The sequence below is a fragment of the Sesamum indicum genome, linkage group LG5 (assembly GCF_026168435.1).
Source record: "Sesamum indicum cultivar Baizhima isolate 11 linkage group LG5, ASM2616843v1, whole genome shotgun sequence".
Lineage (NCBI taxonomy): Eukaryota > Viridiplantae > Streptophyta > Magnoliopsida > Lamiales > Pedaliaceae > Sesamum > Sesamum indicum.
Window position 1 is genome coordinate 531,956 of NC_142661.1, and position 24,079 is coordinate 556,034.

Sequence of the window (24,079 nt, forward strand, 5' to 3'; positions counted from 1 at the left end):
AGGTTTATTATTGAGAAAAAATAGCAACAATTAAAATTGCATTCAAAAAAAAAAAAAAAAAAAAAGGAACAATTGAACTATTCCAGATAGAAGACAAGATAGACACTTTACTTATTTCCATATCATTCATAGACGTACAACGGAAGAAGCATATGCTCAAATAAAGCATTTTGCTATAAGGACAAACCCGAACCCTTCTTCATAACACAAACAAACGCGCGCACACACGCACACATTGCGTAATTTCTCAACAAACATCCGTAAAGTCTCATGCAACATCCCATCGATTGTTTTAGATTCTTACACGGCTTTTACAGCCTGGAATCTTGGTCCTTTAGGTTGGAATTTTTGTTCGAGATAAACGGACATGTAGTCCCCAAATACGAACTTGGGGTACTTGGCTGGGTCGCTCGCCTTGTTCTCAACTTTGGGATCGAGCAGTTGTGGAGCGGGTGCTATGGTTGCTTTGAGTGATGGATTGTAGAATGAAGCAATTGACCTCCTTTGTCCATCTGTTTGGGGCACAACCCGATGTAAAATACTCTTGTACCTCCCATTGCTCAAAACTTCAATCTGATCACCTGTATTGATGACTATAGAATTTTTCAAAGGTTGCACATCAGTCCAAACCCCATCTTTCAACATTTGAAGGCCTTTCACCTCATCATCTTGGAAGAGCAAGACGACGCCCCCAGCATCGGTGTGGGCTCGGAGAGCATTTACCTTCTCTGGGTGGGGGCACGGTGGATAGTGGCTCACCTTGGTGCCAAAAAATGCAGTATTGTCTACTCCACCATCAAAAGCATTCTTGATGTAGCCTTTTGGCAAGCCTAAATTCTCATCCATTATTTCCATGACTTTATGTCCTAATTTCTTCAGCTCGGTTCTGTATTCCTTCATGGTTTCGCTGTTGTAAGAAACATAATTAGTTAAACAATTAGCAAAAAATTCCATTTGATGTATGCATGGACTTGTTCCTACTCTCAAAAAAATCAGTTTGTTGTTTGCATATGTTATCTTGGTTTCGTATATTTTTATATCAACCAAAACTAAGTTATTCAAAATTATCCATATGTAAACGAAAACTATTATTAAAGTAAATATGATGGAATATAACTAAAACAAAGTTGTGCTTACATGAAACCAGGTGTTTTTGATGGCCACTCAACATCATTCTCATCCGAGAGTAGAAAAACATCCTCCCAATCCACATTCTCTATTTTCTCATCACTATTATTTTCTAGCAGTTCATTTAGCAACTGGACTGGTTTTGAGTTCTTGAAACCTGCCTCCCTTTCTAGCTTATAGCATTCAGTGGCCACCTTCTTCACCCTGTCTAGGAGGTCCTCAGAGATGCCGTGATTGATTAACTGCGGAAATCAAGAAACAATTTAGTCAACATACCATATAGTAAAATAGCAAGCCATGCTATTGCCATTTGAGTACCTGAAAGAATCCCCACTCTTGACAGTAATGATCGATCAGAGCCAGAGTATCAGCTCTCTCCTTTCCATCAACCTTTGAAAAATCAACAACTGGAATCCCCATTATTTATAAGTCAAAGAAAATTACCAACTTAAGTACACAATTAAGGACTTTCTCTTATTGCCAGTGTACTGATGTGGTGCTCAATAGCTCATCTCTAGACCTATTTATACAGGAGCGATATCATGTTTTTATTTGTTTCTTCCTCAAAGTTATGAAAATTTTAATCCTTAAATACGGAAATTGAAAGTGACACCAAACGTTAATTAAGCCAATAGTTTAATCCATACTAATTACACGTGTTTTCGCTTGGCAGCTTGTATATCCCAATACCAATAATTCAAACTCAAGAAATGTTGTTACAACTATTACATGCATGTTATGAATTTATGAATGTTTTGATTTCGGCAAAATAATATTTTGCAGCACATAACTTAGAATTTTTCTACTTTTGATCTTATTGATTACAGATTAACTTTTAGTTCCGTAATTTTAAAATAAAAAAAGTAATTTTGGTTCCATGGCACGTTTTCGTTAGATATTTAACAGAGACCATGTGGCCGTTAAGTGTATGGGACCAAAACTGTTACTTTTTTAAATAAAGACTCTAATAGGTACGTGTTAAGCATGTAGCATTTTTTATTCAAATCTTAACGAAAATTTATCACAGAACCAAAAGTGCTTCTTTTTAAAAATTACAGTACAAAAAATGTCATTTCTCATTTTGAACACTAGGAGATTTTAAAAGTAAAGAGGAAAAGAAATTAAAGGGTCCACACACTTTGAGGATTTTTATTCATGGAAAATCTGAAAATACTATCACCCCTAAATAACTACTGTAAAAATAATACATAGATTTTGCTGGAATTACGACTTCAATACTTGGTTTTTTTACATTAAAATTTGACAATAACTGAAGTGATAAAATTGGGTTCATATTCATGCATCATGTCTTAAATAATGATTCAATTCCCATCCAACAGAATTTCGTAATGCTGACACAGATGATGTATACATACTCTCAATGCATTAATATTAATTGACATGAGAGTTAAAGAGAAACATGTCCAGAGTGGCTGTACATAGATTTGATCTTTTGCTCTTCTTATGTCTCTTTTTGGATTGTCTTTGCACTGAAATATAATTGCTTTAGTTTGGACGAATGGCTTTGATTCTTACACTCCACTTTTATGTTTTATTTGGAAAAACAATGGTCCCAATTTTATTGGACCGTGCAATCAATCATAGAAGATCTTTTCTTTGCGGCAAATATTTCATATAATATATTTGCTGGAGAAACATCATTTTGATCTTTTAAGTTTTCATACGATTAATTTTAGTCCTTTAAGTTTGCGCATTTTCAATTTAATCATGTGATTTTCAAAATGGCTTAACTTGGGACCATAGACGGATTTTCGAACATTTTTATCCTTGAGCAGATTTTAAAGAGTTATTCTAGTCCATTTACACTAAAATTTTATTTTTCACACATACTCACCTAGAATGGTATCGAAACCTAGGTTTATTGAAAAAAATATATGATTATATTACATTTTGATATTATTTATCTACTAAGTGGAGGAGACACTTTGAGAGAAAATGGAACCGAAACGAAAGTTTTAGTTACTCTGAAAATAGGGAATATTTTCAAATTCTGGAAATACAAAGAAGAGAATTTCTCATGAAAATTCTTGACAAGTGTTACAACGTCCCAAGAGGATTGATCCAAGACTTCTCACGACAGAAGAAGAATAAGAATGGCTGAGAAATTTTGAAGTTCGACAAATACTACCAGGAAATGCAGTAAGGCGTCTACACTCCACTAAAGTCCATGGTAGAATCCTAGTCAGGAAAAGCGGAACGGATAAGAGCGAATCAGAGACGCCCTTGGAACAATACCTCTTCTACACCAGATGGGGAAGGCCACGGAGATTCCAAAGCCAAAGTCCAGAGAAGATCTAATTATCGCATCTATCAAATATATATAATAATAGAGGTAACGAGAGCAGATCTATCAGATCTACAAGAATTGGCGGAATCCTTTTCCCAACTCGGGATTGTGGATTTAGTCAATATCCAAACAAATGAAATCACTCCAGCACTACCACTGCCGGAGGGAAGTACATGTTCTAATGATCCTCCACAGGATCAACCGATGAGAGAAAGTGCGGATTTTCACACTAGTGCTACTCCAACGTTTGTGGGAACCAGGCTAAAAGAAAATTCAGGAAGAAATCCAAAGAGAGTGCATGAAATTATACCTTGGGAAGGGACCATGCTCTAGCCATTACATCCATATGGCGCTATACTGAACCTGGATATTATCGATTTTCGAAATATCGAGAAATTAATAGACGGATGGGTTGTAGCCATCAAGATAGCAACAACTACCCTAGAGCTCGACAAGAAAAACTTCATAAAACTTGTGGAGTTGAACTTGGAGGGATCTGTGAAGATCGGATGGAATAATACCCCAGAAGATACCAAAGCTAGCATCCTTGTCGGAAAATAAAAAAGGCGCGATAGCAAACCGGCTACTAAGGCTTATCAAGATACACTTCATCGGAGATGGATTTTTCGAAGGAAGTAGAGCAGAAAAGGCTAGAAAATATGCATAGGCTCTCTTCAGCCTTGAATTAAGAAGTATTTGAGCAGTAGATGAATATTCTATTGGTTCCGTAACTATTTATTCCAAAATGGAGTAGCAACAAAAGTAGCAGCTCCAATGTTCTCTAATATGCACATGTTAAGCACGTAGCGTTTTTCATTAAAATTTTTACAAATATTTATCATGGGACCAAAAGTGTTTCTTTCAAAAATTATGTACAAAATTGACTGAAAAAATCGCGTAAGTCTTGTGGTATTTTCCTTTCGTTCTGAAAATGTGGTTGTTCCCGTCCACTTTAAAAGTTAACAACCACCTAACTTACACATGTTTTTTTCTGTTAATTTCCTAGTGATGTTGGTAGAAAGGTTCAAAAAAAGACTTTTTACAAGTTATAGGATTATTTTCGGCTTTCGAGAATTTCATGAGTAATTAAAAGTTGTTATTCCTAAATTATGGAATAAAAGTACAATTTTTCCAAAAATTGCGCGCGGGCATCTGCCTATGCGCACTCGTGCCTGGCTGCCGGCCGACCCCGATCGATTTTTCATGTTTTTTCAAAAATTTATTTTTTCTTAATATTCTACTAATTTTTCTAAAAAATAGTTAATTTTGGTCGAGATATGATATTTTTCAAAATTAAATTACTAAAATTAATTTGAATTGATTTTTCAAACAAGAATTAATTTTTGCATAGGTTGGATGTATAATTAATTTAAGATATTGGATATTATTATATAATGCATGGTTTGCGTTATATATTGGTGCATGATTATTTGAAATATTTCATGCTTATATGTTAATTGGATTAACACGGATGATCACAAAGCCCTTTGGACTTTTTGGATGGTTTATTTTTTATTGGGTTGGCGCCTACGTGCATCTTAATTTCTTATTTCATTTTTAGCCTAAAATATTGAAGGCTTGCTTCATTCCTATTATGTACTCTCCTCAACTGTTGATTGGTATTTCTTTTTTTTTTTTTTTTTCAGTAAATGTAATTTTCATAAATAGAAAAAGATATAATACAACAATCATGAATCAAGTAGTGTTTCCTTCGACAGGCCAAGGGATATGCTACAATCTATAAAGTGCATGTGTACTAACAGAGCTAGCTAAGGTAATGACAAGTATACGCCGTCTAACCTCCTCCACAATTAAGCTAGCTACAATATTCGAGTTTCGCTTAGTATGCTTGATTGGGATTTCTTTTTAAGTTGTAATGAGTGTAATAGGTTAGAGGGAGGATTACTTTTACTTTTTGTAATAATGGTAAAGAGCAAACCCAGAATGAAGGCGCATGGAGCAGGCCATGAGTTGGCCCACGGAGATCCATGGAGAAGAGGTCTGAAGGATGGAGCCCACGAAGGACATGAAAAAATAAAGAGGTGTTATAAGTCCCATATCATGTTGATTGGTTAAAAAGCTTGTAATAGTGTAGCCTCACCCTTAGACTGACCATAGATCCACTGCGGGCTTAGTGAGTCGCACAGGTATTTGGGTTTGTGATCATCCAACATGAGTGTGCTAGGTTTTTATTTTTGCATGCGATACATTTTTATTAATGCTTTTAGTATTTTGAATATTATGCATGAATAATACTAAAATATGATGAGGTTAAATAAATAACTCTCACTTGGTTCGACCAGCTAAATATTAGATCCTAAAAAAGGAAATAAATAAAGTCTAATTATTCCATGCCTTCCATCCACAGTAATGTAGTAAGGAAGCTAATTTTACCTATATGTGATCTCACGAGTCGTGGCACGTTTGGACTAAAATAAAGCTGCATTATTATTGTAAACAAAGAAAATATGCTTCTATTTCCGTGTCTCACGAGTTGTGAGGGCCGATAGTTTACGCTATCATTAGGTTCATGGATTAGATCAAGCACCAAGTAATGTAATATCCATGCCTTCTATCCATAGTAACGTAGTGAGGAAGCTGATTTCACTCATACGTGTTCTCACAAGTCGTGGCACGTTTGCGCTTAAATTAAGCTACACTATTATTGTGAACGAAGCAAATACACTTCTATTTCTCTATCTCATAAGTCGTGGAGGCAATAGTTTGTGCTATGATTCGATTGATGGATCGGGTTTAACACTAGGTAACTTGATTAGCTTGGAGTCTTCAGAGTCACGTGAAAAAGGTGAGGCAAAATATCTTGGGGATCTCATATGTCGATTGAGAATAGTAATGGATACCTCCCACGAGACTATTTCTATGTAAATCGTAAAAGCGGCGCATTGAGAATTTCGCTTGTGGACTTCAAGCCAAATAGGAAAAGATTTTTCTAAAACCCATTTGATAATAATGGGCTTTTATAGAAATAGTGGGAGAATTAATGACTGAAGTTTAAGTCCTTAACTAGAACATATATCATGATAATCTACTATGATTTTTCTGTTTATTGTAAATGTCTAAGAATCCAGTTAATTCCATACTTGAGACAAATAAGTTTGATGGAACAAACTATTCTTATTGGTTAAGAAATTTGAGGATATTCATCGATTTCGAGGGTAAATTTCTTGTCATACATCTCTTGATAGGGATTTTATATAGCTTAATCGTAAATTTTTTATTTTTCACAATTTCATTGCGCTTCCTAGGAGGATTTCGCTTCCTTCAATATGATAATTTTTTTCAAATTGTATTTTTTTTTTGTCAATCATTTTCTTTACAGAAAACTTAATGTTAATTTGTAAGTTGTAGGTTTTTGCAATTTTTTGCCAAGATGAAAATTTTATGCATAGTTTTTTTGTGATTGGTTCTTACAAGAATCATGGCCAACATGCTTTGCGTGATTGTGGTCAACAATTATTTATTTTTATCTACGATAGTTAACAATTCTTAAATGTTAAATTTCTTCTTGTGTAATTAATCAAATCCAGATATATTTCTTCCCGACTTCTTTTGTTAAATATAGAAATACAACTCTTATTTTCCTAAGTTGCTTTCATAAATTTAATGTAGGGCTAATTATAGTTAGAATCGCTTTAAAAATAAGAAATTCTTCTTCTTTTTTTTTTTTTTCTAAAAATGTTTCAAAATTTCACTTACACCTCCTATGAAAATTCATTATTTATATTTGACCTTATATGCTTAGAATTCGGATGAAAATTGCTGACATTACCAAAATAATCACATAAATTTTAATTTTACCCCTCGTTTAGCACCTCCCGTATAATAACTTTGTACTTATAATGGAAAAGATGTAATAACGTTAAACTCATTCCATATATAGATATTTATCCCATTATAAGTACAAAATATATATATAGAAATATTAAATGAAGGGCAAAATTGAAAGTTATATATTTTCTTTTGCTAACATTAATATTTTCTATCCAAACTCTAATTAAAAGATACCAGATGTAAAAATGAATTTGCATTTTTAGAGGAGGTTTACATGTAATTGAGCCTTTAATGTAAATAGTAGTGATCAGTCATGTTCTACTTTTTTAATTAAAAATAATGATCTCCTTGTCTCGATTTGTGGCTTTTTTTTTTCTTTCTCCTATAGTGAAAATAATTAAGGATCAAATATATTATTAATGTATCTTAATGTTAATAGATCATGAATTAATAATTATCTATATATAATTTATAATAATCACATGTCAATAATTAATCACTACCACAAATTAGTGTACTAATGACAAGATATCAAATGAAATTAAAATTTTAAATTGTTACTAAAAGTATATATTATATTTATTGATAATAATTTTGATCTTGTCATAATATAATCATTATGGTGAAGAATTTTGCATTAAGTTATTGCCGTAGACAATTAATGCCATTTGTAGTAACGACTTAGAGAAAACAACAAGGATATCCGTATTCCTAAACTCATTCCAAATACATATTTGATACAATTTAGGATTACGAATACCAATTCAGCCACAGTATAATATTCCTGTAATATATAGCTATAATTCCTGACTCAAAATGACACTGTTGACCCACTAGAAGTCTTACAACTGCATAAGATCTAGCTAAATGAGTCACTGCAATCAATCCCTTGAAAAAAAACGTGACAAAGAATGAGTTGTCAACTCAGTAAGTATATCTAACTAGCTTATATATATATGTATACACATATGACACGTAGAATAAAAGACCAGTTGCATGCAATGACCCCAATCAACCAATATTTGTTGTGTAATCACAAAGCACTCAATGCCCATAGTCATGCAAAACCAATAGGAGAATTGAACATCACCACGATATAAAATTTGACGTTATCGTTATTTTCTTAGGGCCCTACTTAACCAAACTGGAGTGTATCACTCAATGGCTTTTGCCGGCAATCACACAACACATAGCTTGTGACCATATCACCACTGATACCACACAACGCACAGGTCGTATGGTATTTCACCATTTGATATCTCATCATCAATCATATCCAACAGCTTGTATTATAATACATATCATATATCGTTGTATTATTTATTGTCGCGATATATACTAAAGTATGTGAATAATAAATTAAGAAACTTAAATATATAAAAATATTCAACAACATATATTATAGAATTATAATTAACTTAATATTTTAAAATCATAAATTTTAAAACTAAAATTGTCAGCGCGTTACTTACAGAATCACGGGTTATTTATTAGAGTTAATAGCCATTAAAAATATTTATCGTGGCTTTTAGCCTCAAGAAATGCTTTAGACTACAACAACCATTCACGAGTTGCTAATTTTTACAGCCTATTGGAATCTTATTATTATTTATATTACTTTTCTTAGTGTTACTTGAGGTTTAATATAGAGTATTTTAGTCATATATAATTAAATTAGAATGATGAAAATTTTCTAATTATATGCCCTTTTACAAGAGTTTTAGCTAGTACATATATAAATATAGATTGATACATATATAAGAAATAATAATAATGTTAATGATAGTAATAGAACATATAATCTAATATATATTATGAAAATAACATAAATAACTTCATGTGTATGGCATATTAATGTTCGAAGAGAAAATATTAATGCTCAATAATTAGTTAGCTGTATGAATTTTTCGAATTGGTTGATATAAATATAAGTAGATCTTCTAGAAGCTAATTAATAATAATTTTTATAACTTTTTTCTTAAAATATTTAACGAATTCTACAAATTATGTAATTAAAAAAGGACTGTTAGGTTTATTATTGAGAAAAAATAGCAACAATTAAAATTGCATTCAAAAAAAAAAAAAAAAAAAGGAACAATTGAACTATTCCAGATAGAAGACAAGATAGACACTTTACTTATTTCCATATCATTCATAGACGTACAACGGAAGAAGCATATGCTCAAATAAAGCATTTTGCTATAAGGACAAACCCGAACCCTTCTTCATAACACAAACAAACGCGCGCACACACGCACACATTGCGTAATTTCTCAACAAACATCCGTAAAGTCTCATGCAACATCCCATCGATTGTTTTAGATTCTTACACGGCTTTTACAGCCTGGAATCTTGGTCCTTTAGGTTGGAATTTTTGTTCGAGATAAACGGACATGTAGTCCCCAAATACGAACTTGGGGTACTTGGCTGGGTCGCTCGCCTTGTTCTCAACTTTGGGATCGAGCAGTTGTGGAGCGGGTGCTATGGTTGCTTTGAGTGATGGATTGTAGAATGAAGCAATTGACCTCCTTTGTCCATCTGTTTGGGGCACAACCCGATGTAAAATACTCTTGTACCTCCCATTGCTCAAAACTTCAATCTGATCACCTGTATTGATGACTATAGAATTTTTCAAAGGTTGCACATCAGTCCAAACCCCATCTTTCAACATTTGAAGGCCTTTCACCTCATCATCTTGGAAGAGCAAGACGACGCCCCCAGCATCGGTGTGGGCTCGGAGAGCATTTACCTTCTCTGGGTGGGGGCACGGTGGATAGTGGCTCACCTTGGTGCCAAAAAATGCAGTATTGTCTACTCCACCATCAAAAGCATTCTTGATGTAGCCTTTTGGCAAGCCTAAATTCTCATCCATTATTTCCATGACTTTATGTCCTAATTTCTTCAGCTCGGTTCTGTATTCCTTCATGGTTTCGCTGTTGTAAGAAACATAATTAGTTAAACAATTAGCAAAAAATTCCATTTGATGTATGCATGGACTTGTTCCTACTCTCAAAAAAATCAGTTTGTTGTTTGCATATGTTATCTTGGTTTCGTATATTTTTATATCAACCAAAACTAAGTTATTCAAAATTATCCATATGTAAACGAAAACTATTATTAAAGTAAATATGATGGAATATAACTAAAACAAAGTTGTGCTTACATGAAACCAGGTATTTTTGATGGCCACTCAACATCATTCTCATCCGAGAGTAGAAAAACATCCTCCCAATCCACATTCTCTATTTTCTCATCACTATTATTTTCTAGCAGTTCATTTAGCAACTGGACTGGTTTTGAGTTCTTGAAACCTGCCTCCCTTTCTAGCTTATAGCATTCAGTGGCCACCTTCTTCACCCTGTCTAGGAGGTCCTCAGAGATGCCGTGATTGATTAACTGCGGAAATCAAGAAACAATTTAGTCAACATACCATATAGTAAAATAGCAAGCCATGCTATTGCCATTTGAGTACCTGAAAGAATCCCCACTCTTGACAGTAATGATCGATCAGAGCCAGAGTATCAGCTCTCTCCTTTCCATCAACCTTTGAAAAATCAACAACTGGAATCCCCATTATTTATAAGTCAAAGAAAATTACCAACTTAAGTACACAATTAAGGACTTTCTCTTATTGCCAGTGTACTGATGTGGTGCTCAATAGCTCATCTCTAGACCTATTTATACAGGAGCGATATCATGTTTTTATTTGTTTCTTCCTCAAAGTTATGAAAATTTTAATCCTTAAATACGGAAATTGAAAGTGACACCAAACGTTAATTAAGCCAATAGTTTAATCCATACTAATTACACGTGTTTTCGCTTGGCAGCTTGTATATCCCAATACCAATAATTCAAACTCAAGAAATGTTGTTACAACTATTACATGCATGTTATGAATTTATGAATGTTTTGATTTCGGCAAAATAATATTTTGCAGCACATAACTTAGAATTTTTCTACTTTTGATCTTATTGATTACAGATTAACTTTTAGTTCCGTAATTTTAAAATAAAAAAAGTAATTTTGGTTCCATGGCACGTTTTCGTTAGATATTTAACAGAGACCATGTGGCCGTTAAGTGTATGGGACCAAAACTGTTACTTTTTTAAATAAAGACTCTAATAGGTACGTGTTAAGCATGTAGCATTTTTTATTCAAATCTTAACGAAAATTTATCACAGAACCAAAAGTGCTTCTTTTTAAAAATTACAGTACAAAAAATGTCATTTCTCATTTTGAACACTAGGAGATTTTAAAAGTAAAGAGGAAAAGAAATTAAAGGGTCCACACACTTTGAGGATTTTTATTCATGGAAAATCTGAAAATACTATCACCCCTAAATAACTACTGTAAAAATAATACATAGATTTTGCTGGAATTACGACTTCAATACTTGGTTTTTTTACATTAAAATTTGACAATAACTGAAGTGATAAAATTGGGTTCATATTCATGCATCATGTCTTAAATAATGATTCAATTCCCATCCAACAGAATTTCGTAATGCTGACACAGATGATGTATACATACTCTCAATGCATTAATATTAATTGACATGAGAGTTAAAGAGAAACATGTCCAGAGTGGCTGTACATAGATTTGATCTTTTGCTCTTCTTATGTCTCTTTTTGGATTGTCTTTGCACTGAAATATAATTGCTTTAGTTTGGACGAATGGCTTTGATTCTTACACTCCACTTTTATGTTTTATTTGGAAAAACAATGGTCCCAATTTTATTGGACCGTGCAATCAATCATAGAAGATCTTTTCTTTGCGGCAAATATTTCATATAATATATTTGCTGGAGAAACATCATTTTGATCTTTTAAGTTTTCATACGATTAATTTTAGTCCTTTAAGTTTGCGCATTTTCAATTTAATCATGTGATTTTCAAAATGGCTTAACTTGGGACCATAGACGGATTTTCGAACATTTTTATCCTTGAGCAGATTTTAAAGAGTTATTCTAGTCCATTTACACTAAAATTTTATTTTTCACACATACTCACCTAGAATGGTATCGAAACCTAGGTTTATTGAAAAAAATATATGATTATATTACATTTTGATATTATTTATCTACTAAGTGGAGGAGACACTTTGAGAGAAAATGGAACCGAAACGAAAGTTTTAGTTACTCTGAAAATAGGGAATATTTTCAAATTCTGGAAATACAAAGAAGAGAATTTCTCATGAAAATTCTTGACAAGTGTTACAACGTCCCAAGAGGATTGATCCAAGACTTCTCACGACAGAAGAAGAATAAGAATGGCTGAGAAATTTTGAAGTTCGACAAATACTACCAGGAAATGCAGTAAGGCGTCTACACTCCACTAAAGTCCATGGTAGAATCCTAGTCAGGAAAAGCGGAACGGATAAGAGCGAATCAGAGACGCCCTTGGAACAATACCTCTTCTACACCAGATGGGGAAGGCCACGGAGATTCCAAAGCCAAAGTCCAGAGAAGATCTAATTATCGCATCTATCAAATATATATAATAATAGAGGTAACGAGAGCAGATCTATCAGATCTACAAGAATTGGCGGAATCCTTTTCCCAACTCGGGATTGTGGATTTAGTCAATATCCAAACAAATGAAATCACTCCAGCACTACCACTGCCGGAGGGAAGTACATGTTCTAATGATCCTCCACAGGATCAACCGATGAGAGAAAGTGCGGATTTTCACACTAGTGCTACTCCAACGTTTGTGGGAACCAGGCTAAAAGAAAATTCAGGAAGAAATCCAAAGAGAGTGCATGAAATTATACCTTGGGAAGGGACCATGCTCTAGCCATTACATCCATATGGCGCTATACTGAACCTGGATATTATCGATTTTCGAAATATCGAGAAATTAATAGACGGATGGGTTGTAGCCATCAAGATAGCAACAACTACCCTAGAGCTCGACAAGAAAAACTTCATAAAACTTGTGGAGTTGAACTTGGAGGGATCTGTGAAGATCGGATGGAATAATACCCCAGAAGATACCAAAGCTAGCATCCTTGTCGGAAAATAAAAAAGGCGCGATAGCAAACCGGCTACTAAGGCTTATCAAGATACACTTCATCGGAGATGGATTCTTCGAAGGAAGTAGAGCAGAAAAGGCTAGAAAATATGCATAGGCTCTCTTCAGCCTTGAATTAAGAAGTATTTGAGCAGTAGATGAATATTCTATTGGTTCCGTAACTATTTATTCCAAAATGGAGTAGCAACAAAAGTAGCAGCTCCAATGTTCTCTAATATGCACATGTTAAGCACGTAGCGTTTTTCATTAAAATTTTTACAAATATTTATCATGGGACCAAAAGTGTTTCTTTCAAAAATTATGTACAAAATTGACTGAAAAAATCGCGTAAGTCTTGTGGTATTTTCCTTTCGTTCTGAAAATGTGGTTGTTCCCGTCCACTTTAAAAGTTAACAACCACCTAACTTACACATGTTTTTTTCTGTTAATTTCCTAGTGATGTTGGTAGAAAGGTTCAAAAAAAGACTTTTTACAAGTTATAGGATTATTTTCGGCTTTCGAGAATTTCATGAGTAATTAAAAGTTGTTATTCCTAAATTATGGAATAAAAGTACAATTTTTCCAAAAATTGCGCGCGGGCATCTGCCTATGCGCACTCGTGCCTGGCTGCCGGCCGACCCCGATCGATTTTTCATGTTTTTTCAAAAATTTATTTTTTCTTAATATTCTACTAATTTTTCTAAAAAATAGTTAATTTTGGTCGAGATATGATATTTTTCAAAATTAAATTACTAAAATTAATTTGAATTGATTTTTCAAACAAGAATTAATTTTTGCATAGGTTGGATGTATAATTAATTTAAGATATTGGATATTATTATATAATGCATGGTTTGCGTTATATATTGGTGCATGATTATTTGAAATATTTCATGCTTATATGTTAATTGGATTAACACGGATGATCACAAAGCCCTTTGGACTTTTTGGATGGTTTATTTTTTATTGGGTTGGCGCCTACGTGCATCTTAATTTCTTATTTCATTTTTAGCCTAAAATATTGAAGGCTTGCTTCATTCCTATTATGTACTCTCCTCAACTGTTGATTGGTATTTCTTTTTTTTTTTTTTTTTCAGTAAATGTAATTTTCATAAATAGAAAAAGATATAATACAACAATCATGAATCAAGTAGTGTTTCCTTCGACAGGCCAAGGGATATGCTACAATCTATAAAGTGCATGTGTACTAACAGAGCTAGCTAAGGTAATGACAAGTATACGCCGTCTAACCTCCTCCACAATTAAGCTAGCTACAATATTCGAGTTTCGCTTAGTATGCTTGATTGGGATTTCTTTTTAAGTTGTAATGAGTGTAATAGGTTAGAGGGAGGATTACTTTTACTTTTTGTAATAATGGTAAAGAGCAAACCCAGAATGAAGGCGCATGGAGCAGGCCATGAGTTGGCCCACGGAGATCCATGGAGAAGAGGTCTGAAGGATGGAGCCCACGAAGGACATGAAAAAATAAAGAGGTGTTATAAGTCCCATATCATGTTGATTGGTTAAAAAGCTTGTAATAGTGTAGCCTCACCCTTAGACTGACCATAGATCCACTGCGGGCTTAGTGAGTCGCACAGGTATTTGGGTTTGTGATCATCCAACATGAGTGTGCTAGGTTTTTATTTTTGCATGCGATACATTTTTATTAATGCTTTTAGTATTTTGAATATTATGCATGAATAATACTAAAATATGATGAGGTTAAATAAATAACTCTCACTTGGTTCGACCAGCTAAATATTAGATCCTAAAAAAGGAAATAAATAAAGTCTAATTATTCCATGCCTTCCATCCACAGTAATGTAGTAAGGAAGCTAATTTTACCTATATGTGATCTCACGAGTCGTGGCACGTTTGGACTAAAATAAAGCTGCATTATTATTGTAAACAAAGAAAATATGCTTCTATTTCCGTGTCTCACGAGTTGTGAGGGCCGATAGTTTACGCTATCATTAGGTTCATGGATTAGATCAAGCACCAAGTAATGTAATATCCATGCCTTCTATCCATAGTAACGTAGTGAGGAAGCTGATTTCACTCATACGTGTTCTCACAAGTCGTGGCACGTTTGCGCTTAAATTAAGCTACACTATTATTGTGAACGAAGCAAATACACTTCTATTTCTCTATCTCATAAGTCGTGGAGGCAATAGTTTGTGCTATGATTCGATTGATGGATCGGGTTTAACACTAGGTAACTTGATTAGCTTGGAGTCTTCAGAGTCACGTGAAAAAGGTGAGGCAAAATATCTTGGGGATCTCATATGTCGATTGAGAATAGTAATGGATACCTCACACGAGACTATTTCTATGTAAATCGTAAAAGCGGCGCATTGAGAATTTCGCTTGTGGACTTCAAGCCAAATAGGAAAAGATTTTTTGAAAACCCATTTGATAATAATGGGCTTTTATAGAAATAGTGGGAGAATTAATGACTGAAGTTTAAGTCCTTAACTAGAACATATATCATGATAATCTACTATGATTTTTCTGTTTATTGTAAATGTCTAAGAATCCAGTTAATTCCATACTTGAGACAAATAAGTTTGATGGAACAAACTATTCTTATTGGTTAAGAAATTTGAGGATATTCATCGATTTCGAGGGTAAATTTCTTGTCATACATCTCTTGATAGGGATTTTATATAGCTTAATCGTAAATTTTTTATTTTTCACAATTTCATTGCGCTTCCTAGGAGGATTTCGCTTCCTTCAATATGATAATTTTTTTCAAATTGTATTTTTTTTTTGTCAATCATTTTCTTTACAGAAAACTTAATGTTAATTTGTAAGTTGTAGGTTTTTGCAATTTTTTGCCAAGATGAAAATTTTATGCATAGTTTTTTTGTGATTGGTTCTTACAAGAATCATGGCCAACATGCTTTGCGTGATTGTGGTCAACAATTATTTATTTTTATCTACGATAGTTAACAATTCTTAAATGTTAAATTTCTTCTTGTGTAATTAATCAAATCCAGATATATTTCTTCCCGACTTCTTTTGTTAAATATAGAAATACAACTCTTATTTTCCTAAGTTGCTTTCATAAATTTAATGTAGGGCTAATTATAGTTAGAATCGCTTTAAAAATAAGATATTCTTCTTCTTTTTTTTTTTTTTCTAAAAATGTTTCAAAATTTCACTTACACCTCCTATGAAAATTCATTATTTATATTTGACCTTATATGCTTAGAATTCGGATGAAAATTGCTGACATTACCAAAATAATCACATAAATTTTAATTTTACCCCTCGTTTAGCACCTCCCGTATAATAACTTTGTACTTATAATGGAAAAGATGTAATAACGTTAAACTCATTCCATATATAGATATTTATCCCATTATAAGTACAAAATATATATATAGAAATATTAAATGAAGGGCAAAATTGAAAGTTATATATTTTCTTTTGCTAACATTAATATTTTCTATCCAAACTCTAATTAAAAGATACCAGATGTAAAAATGAATTTGCATTTTTAGAGGAGGTTTACATGTAATTGAGCCTTTAATGTAAATAGTAGTGATCAGTCATGTTCTACTTTTTTAATTAAAAATAATGATCTCCTTGTCTCGATTTGTGGCTTTTTTTTTTCTTTCTCCTATAGTGAAAATAATTAAGGATCAAATATATTATTAATGTATCTTAATGTTAATAGATCATGAATTAATAATTATCTATATATAATTTATAATAATCACATGTCAATAATTAATCACTACCACAAATTAGTGTACTAATGACAAGATATCAAATGAAATTAAAATTTTAAATTGTTACTAAAAGTATATATTATATTTATTGATAATAATTTTGATCTTGTCATAATATAATCATTATGGTGAAGAATTTTGCATTAAGTTATTGCCGTAGACAATTAATGCCATTTGTAGTAACGACTTAGAGAAAACAACAAGGATATCCGTATTCCTAAACTCATTCCAAATACATATTTGATACAATTTAGGATTACGAATACCAATTCAGCCACAGTATAATATTCCTGTAATATATAGCTATAATTCCTGACTCAAAATGACACTGTTGACCCACTAGAAGTCTTACAACTGCATAAGATCTAGCTAAATGAGTCACTGCAATCAATCCCTTGAAAAAAAACGTGACAAAGAATGAGTTGTCAACTCAGTAAGTATATCTAACTAGCTTATATATATATGTATACACATATGACACGTAGAATAAAAGACCAGTTGCATGCAATGACCCCAATCAACCAATATTTGTTGTGTAATCACAAAGCACTCAATGCCCATAGTCATGCAAAACCAATAGGAGAATTGAACATCACCACGATATAAAATTTGACGTTATCGTTATTTTCTTAGGGCCCTACTTAACCAAACTGGAGTGTATCACTCAATGGCTTTTGCCGGCAATCACACAACACATAGCTTGTGACCATATCACCACTGATACCACACAACGCACAGGTCGTATGGTATTTCACCATTTGATATCTCATCATCAATCATATCCAACAGCTTGTATTATAATACATATCATATATCGTTGTATTATTTATTGTCGCGATATATACTAAAGTATGTGAATAATAAATTAAGAAACTTAAATATATAAAAATATTCAACAACATATATTATAGAATTATAATTAACTTAATATTTTAAAATCATAAATTTTAAAACTAAAATTGTCAGCGCGTTACTTACAGAATCACGGGTTATTTATTAGAGTTAATAGCCATTAAAAATATTTATCGTGGCTTTTAGCCTCAAGAAATGCTTTAGACTACAACAACCATTCACGAGTTGCTAATTTTTACAGCCTATTGGAATCTTATTATTATTTATATTACTTTTCTTAGTGTTACTTGAGGTTTAATATAGAGTATTTTAGTCATATATAATTAAATTAGAATGATGAAAATTTTCTAATTATATGCCCTTTTACAAGAGTTTTAGCTAGTACATATATAAATATAGATTGATACATATATAAGAAATAATAATAATGTTAATGATAGTAATAGAACATATAATCTAATATATATTATGAAAATAACATAAATAACTTCATGTGTATGGCATATTAATGTTCGAAGAGAAAATATTAATGCTCAATAATTAGTTAGCTGTATGAATTTTTCGAATTGGTTGATATAAATATAAGTAGATCTTCTAGAAGCTAATTAATAATAATTTTTATAACTTTTTTCTTAAAATATTTAACGAATTCTACAAATTATGTAATTAAAAAAGGACTGTTAGGTTTATTATTGAGAAAAAATAGCAACAATTAAAATTGCATTCAAAAAAAAAAAAAAAAAAAAAGGAACAATTGAACTATTCCAGATAGAAGACAAGATAGACACTTTACTTATTTCCATATCATTCATAGACGTACAACGGAAGAAGCATATGCTCAAATAAAGCATTTTGCTATAAGGACAAACCCGAACCCTTCTTCATAACACAAACAAACGCGCGCACACACGCACACATTGCGTAATTTCTCAACAAACATCCGTAAAGTCTCATGCAACATCCCATCGATTGTTTTAGATTCTTACACGGCTTTTACAGCCTGGAATCTTGGTCCTTTAGGTTGGAATTTTTGTTCGAGATAAACGGACATGTAGTCCCCAAATACGAACTTGGGGTACTTGGCTGGGTCGCTCGCCTTGTTCTCAACTTTGGGATCGAGCAGTTGTGGAGCGGGTGCTATGGTTGCTTTGAGTGATGGATTGTAGAATGAAGCAATTGACCTCCTTTGTCCATCTGTTTGGGGCACAACCCGATGTAAAATACTCTTGTACCTCCCATTGCTCAAAACTTCAATCTGATCACCTGTATTGATGACTATAGAATTTTTCAAAGGTTGCACATCAGTCCAAACCCCATCTTTCAACATTTGAAGGCCTTTCACCTCATCATCTTGGAAGAGCAAGACGACGCCCCCAGCATCGGTGTGGGCTCGGAGAGCATTTACCTTCTCTGGGTGGGGGCACGGTGGATAGTGGCTCACCTTGGTGCCAAAAAATGCAGTATTGTCTACTCCACCATCAAAAGCATTCTTGATGTAGCCTTTTGGCAAGCCTAAATTCTCATCCATTATTTCCATGACTTTATGTCCTAATTTCTTCAGCTCGGTTCTGTATTCCTTCATGGTTTCGCTGTTGTAAGAAACATAATTAGTTAAACAATTAGCAAAAAATTCCATTTGATGTATGCATGGACTTGTTCCTACTCTCAAAAAAATCAGTTTGTTGTTTGCATATGTTATCTTGGTTTCGTATATTTTTATATCAACCAAAACTAAGTTATTCAAAATTATCCATATGTAAACGAAAACTATTATTAAAGTAAATATGATGGAATATAACTAAAACAAAGTTGTGCTTACATGAAACCAGGTGTTTTTGATGGCCACTCAACATCATTCTCATCCGAGAGTAGAAAAACATCCTCCCAATCCACATTCTCTATTTTCTCATCACTATTATTTTCTAGCAGTTCATTTAGCAACTGGACTGGTTTTGAGTTCTTGAAACCTGCCTCCCTTTCTAGCTTATAGCATTCAGTGGCCACCTTCTTCACCCTGTCTAGGAGGTCCTCAGAGATGCCGTGATTGATTAACTGCGGAAATCAAGAAACAATTTAGTCAACATACCATATAGTAAAATAGCAAGCCATGCTATTGCCATTTGAGTACCTGAAAGAATCCCCACTCTTGACAGTAATGATCGATCAGAGCCAGAGTATCAGCTCTCTCCTTTCCATCAACCTTTGAAAAATCAACAACTGGAATCCCCATTATTTATAAGTCAAAGAAAATTACCAACTTAAGTACACAATTAAGGACTTTCTCTTATTGCCAGTGTACTGATGTGGTGCTCAATAGCTCATCTCTAGACCTATTTATACAGGAGCGATATCATGTTTTTATTTGTTTCTTCCTCAAAGTTATGAAAATTTTAATCCTTAAATACGGAAATTGAAAGTGACACCAAACGTTAATTAAGCCAATAGTTTAATCCATACTAATTACACGTGTTTTCGCTTGGCAGCTTGTATATCCCAATACCAATAATTCAAACTCAAGAAATGTTGTTACAACTATTACATGCATGTTATGAATTTATGAATGTTTTGATTTCGGCAAAATAATATTTTGCAGCACATAACTTAGAATTTTTCTACTTTTGATCTTATTGATTACAGATTAACTTTTAGTTCCGTAATTTTAAAATAAAAAAAGTAATTTTGGTTCCATGGCACGTTTTCGTTAGATATTTAACAGAGACCATGTGGCCGTTAAGTGTATGGGACCAAAACTGTTACTTTTTTAAATAAAGACTCTAATAGGTACGTGTTAAGCATGTAGCATTTTTTATTCAAATCTTAACGAAAATTTATCACAGAACCAAAAGTGCTTCTTTTTAAAAATTACAGTACAAAAAATGTCATTTCTCATTTTGAACACTAGGAGATTTTAAAAGTAAAGAGGAAAAGAAATTAAAGGGTCCACACACTTTGAGGATTTTTATTCATGGAAAATCTGAAAATACTATCACCCCTAAATAACTACTGTAAAAATAATACATAGATTTTGCTGGAATTACGACTTCAATACTTGGTTTTTTTACATTAAAATTTGACAATAACTGAAGTGATAAAATTGGGTTCATATTCATGCATCATGTCTTAAATAATGATTCAATTCCCATCCAACAGAATTTCGTAATGCTGACACAGATGATGTATACATACTCTCAATGCATTAATATTAATTGACATGAGAGTTAAAGAGAAACATGTCCAGAGTGGCTGTACATAGATTTGATCTTTTGCTCTTCTTATGTCTCTTTTTGGATTGTCTTTGCACTGAAATATAATTGCTTTAGTTTGGACGAATGGCTTTGATTCTTACACTCCACTTTTATGTTTTATTTGGAAAAACAATGGTCCCAATTTTATTGGACCGTGCAATCAATCATAGAAGATCTTTTCTTTGCGGCAAATATTTCATATAATATATTTGCTGGAGAAACATCATTTTGATCTTTTAAGTTTTCATACGATTAATTTTAGTCCTTTAAGTTTGCGCATTTTCAATTTAATCATGTGATTTTCAAAATGGCTTAACTTGGGACCATAGACGGATTTTCGAACATTTTTATCCTTGAGCAGATTTTAAAGAGTTATTCTAGTCCATTTACACTAAAATTTTATTTTTCACACATACTCACCTAGAATGGTATCGAAACCTAGGTTTATTGAAAAAAATATATGATTATATTACATTTTGATATTATTTATCTACTAAGTGGAGGAGACACTTTGAGAGAAAATGGAACCGAAACGAAAGTTTTAGTTACTCTGAAAATAGGGAATATTTTCAAATTCTGGAAATACAAAGAAGAGAATTTCTCATGAAAATTCTTGACAAGTGTTACAACGTCCCAAGAGGATTGATCCAAGACTTCTCACGACAGAAGAAGAATAAGAATGGCTGAGAAATTTTGAAGTTCGACAAATACTACCAGGAAATGCAGTAAGGCGTCTACACTCCACTAAAGTCCATGGTAGAATCCTAGTCAGGAAAAGCGGAACGGATAAGAGCGAATCAGAGACGCCCTTGGAACAATACCTCTTCTACACCAGATGGGGAAGGCCACGGAGATTCCAAAGCCAAAGTCCAGAGAAGATCTAATTATCGCATCTATCAAATATATATAATAATAGAGGTAACGAGAGCAGATCTATCAGATCTACAAGAATTGGCGGAATCCTTTTCCCAACTCGGGATTGTGGATTTAGTCAATATCCAAACAAATGAAATCACTCCAGCACTACCACTGCCGGAGGGAAGTACATGTTCTAATGATCCTCCACAGGATCAACCGATGAGAGAAAGTGCGGATTTTCACACTAGTGCTACTCCAACGTTTGTGGGAACCAGGCTAAAAGAAAATTCAGGAAGAAATCCAAAGAGAGTGCATGAAATTATACCTTGGGAAGGGACCATGCTCTAGCCATTACATCCATATGGCGCTATACTGAACCTGGATATTATCGATTTTCGAAATATCGAGAAATTAATAGACGGATGGGTTGTAGCCATCAAGATAGCAACAACTACCCTAGAGCTCGACAAGAAAAACTTCATAAAACTTGTGGAGTTGAACTTGGAGGGATCTGTGAAGATCGGATGGAATAATACCCCAGAAGATACCAAAGCTAGCATCCTTGTCGGAAAATAAAAAAGGCGCGATAGCAAACCGGCTACTAAGGCTTATCAAGATACACTTCATCGGAGATGGATTCTTCGAAGGAAGTAGAGCAGAAAAGGCTAGAAAATATGCATAGGCTCTCTTCAGCCTTGAATTAAGAAGTATTTGAGCAGTAGATGAATATATCTATTGGTTCCGTAACTATTTATTCCAAAATGGAGTAGCAACAAAAGTAGCAGCTCCAATGTTCTCTAATATGCACATGTTAAGCACGTAGCGTTTTTCATTAAAATTTTTACAAATATTTATCATGGGACCAAAAGTGTTTCTTTCAAAAATTATGTACAAAATTGACTGAAAAAATCGCGTAAGTCTTGTGGTATTTTCCTTTCGTTCTGAAAATGTGGTTGTTCCCGTCCACTTTAAAAGTTAACAACCACCTAACTTACACATGTTTTCTTCTGTTAATTTCCTAGTGATGTTGGTAGAAAGGTTCAAAATAAGACTTTTTACAAGTTATAGGATTATTTTCGGCTTTCGAGAATTTCATGAGTAATTAAAAGTTGTTATTCCTAAATTATGGAATAAAAGTACAATTTTTCCAAAAATTGTGCACGGGCATCTGCCTATGCGCACTCGTGCCTGGCTGCCGGCCGACCCCGATCGATTTTTCATGTTTTTTCAAAAATTTATTTTTTCTTAATATTCTACTAATTTTTCTAAAAAATAGTTAATTTTGGTCGAGATATGATATTTTTCAAAATTAAATTACTAAAATTAATTTGAATTGATTTTTCAAACAAGAATTAATTTTTGCATAGGTTGGATGTATAATTAATTTAAGATATTGGATATTATTATATAATGCATGGTTTGCGTTATATATTGGTGCATGATTATTTGAAATATTTCATGCTTATATGTTAATTGGATTAACACGGATGATCACAAAGCCCTTTGGACTTTTTGGATGGTTTATTTTTTATTGGGTTGGCGCCTACGTGCATCTTATTTCTTATCTCATTTTTAGCCTAAAATATTGAAGGCTTGCTTCATCCCTATTATGTACTCTCCTCAACTGTTGATTGGGATTTCTTTTTTTTTTTTTTTTTCGGTAAATGTAATTTTCATAAATAGAAAAAGATATAATACAACAATCATGAATCAAGTAGTGTTTCCTTCGACAGGCCAAGGGATATGTTACAATATATAAAGTGCATGTGTACTAACAGAGCTAGCTAAGGTAATGCCAAGTATACGCCGTCTAACCTCCTCCACAATTAAGCTAGCTAGAATATTCGGGTTCCGCTTAGTATGCTTGATTGGGATTTCTTTTTAAGTTGTAATGAGTGTAATAGGTTAGAGGGAGGATTACTTTTACTTTTTGTAATAATGGTAAAGAGCAAACCCAGAATGAAGGCGCATGGAGCAGGCTATGGGTTGGTCCACGGAGATCCATGGAGAAGAGGTCTGAAGGATGGAGCCCACGAAGGACATGAAAAAATAAAGAGGTGTTATAAGTCCCATATCATGTTAATTGGTTAAAAAGCTTGTAATAGTGTAGCCTCACCCTTAGGCTGACCATAGATCCACTGCGGGCTT

General features: G+C 33.2%; 3 protein-coding genes across 3 annotated transcripts; all 3 read right to left on the reverse strand.

Annotated features, from left to right (window-relative positions):
- Positions 1–89: 89 nt before the first annotated feature.
- LOC105162921 (1-aminocyclopropane-1-carboxylate oxidase 5-like) lies at positions 90–1,634 on the reverse strand. The gene is made up of 3 exons (XM_011081095.3): positions 1,447–1,634; positions 1,138–1,370; positions 90–907 (listed from the first exon to the last, which is right to left on the reverse strand). The coding sequence occupies exons 1-3, from the start codon at positions 1,546–1,548 to the stop codon at positions 301–303; spliced, it is 942 nt and encodes a 313-aa protein (XP_011079397.2). The 5' UTR covers positions 1,549–1,634; the 3' UTR covers positions 90–300.
- A 7,709-nt stretch (positions 1,635–9,343) lies between these two features.
- Positions 9,344–10,891, reverse strand: LOC148787979 (1-aminocyclopropane-1-carboxylate oxidase 5-like). Its single transcript, XM_088880207.1, has 3 exons — positions 10,701–10,891; positions 10,392–10,624; positions 9,344–10,161 (listed from the first exon to the last, which is right to left on the reverse strand). The coding sequence occupies exons 1-3, from the start codon at positions 10,800–10,802 to the stop codon at positions 9,555–9,557; spliced, it is 942 nt and encodes a 313-aa protein (XP_088736333.1). The 5' UTR covers positions 10,803–10,891; the 3' UTR covers positions 9,344–9,554.
- Positions 10,892–18,599: 7,708 nt separating this feature from the next.
- LOC105162920 (1-aminocyclopropane-1-carboxylate oxidase 5) lies at positions 18,600–20,144 on the reverse strand. The gene is made up of 3 exons (XM_011081093.3): positions 19,957–20,144; positions 19,648–19,880; positions 18,600–19,417 (listed from the first exon to the last, which is right to left on the reverse strand). The coding sequence occupies exons 1-3, from the start codon at positions 20,056–20,058 to the stop codon at positions 18,811–18,813; spliced, it is 942 nt and encodes a 313-aa protein (XP_011079395.1). The 5' UTR covers positions 20,059–20,144; the 3' UTR covers positions 18,600–18,810.
- Between the last annotated feature and the right edge of the window lie 3,935 nt (positions 20,145–24,079).

Bases quoted from the DNA above. Each gene is read 5' to 3' on its own strand.
- LOC148787979 (XM_088880207.1), bottom strand. From the start codon at position 10,802: ATGGGGATTCCAGTTGTTGATTTTTCAAAGGTTGATGGAAAGGAGAGA. The intron at 10,625-10,700 runs GTACTCAAATGG...TGATTTCCGCAG, and splicing joins AAGAGTGGGGATTCTTTCAG to TTAATCAATCACGGCATCTC. The intron at 10,162-10,391 runs GTAAGCACAACT...TTCTTACAACAG, and splicing joins TCAAAAATACCTGGTTTCAT to CGAAACCATGAAGGAATACA.
- LOC105162920 (XM_011081093.3), bottom strand. From the start codon at position 20,058: ATGGGGATTCCAGTTGTTGATTTTTCAAAGGTTGATGGAAAGGAGAGA. The intron at 19,881-19,956 runs GTACTCAAATGG...TGATTTCCGCAG, and splicing joins AAGAGTGGGGATTCTTTCAG to TTAATCAATCACGGCATCTC. The intron at 19,418-19,647 runs GTAAGCACAACT...TTCTTACAACAG, and splicing joins TCAAAAACACCTGGTTTCAT to CGAAACCATGAAGGAATACA.
- LOC105162921 (XM_011081095.3), bottom strand. From the start codon at position 1,548: ATGGGGATTCCAGTTGTTGATTTTTCAAAGGTTGATGGAAAGGAGAGA. The intron at 1,371-1,446 runs GTACTCAAATGG...TGATTTCCGCAG, and splicing joins AAGAGTGGGGATTCTTTCAG to TTAATCAATCACGGCATCTC. The intron at 908-1,137 runs GTAAGCACAACT...TTCTTACAACAG, and splicing joins TCAAAAACACCTGGTTTCAT to CGAAACCATGAAGGAATACA.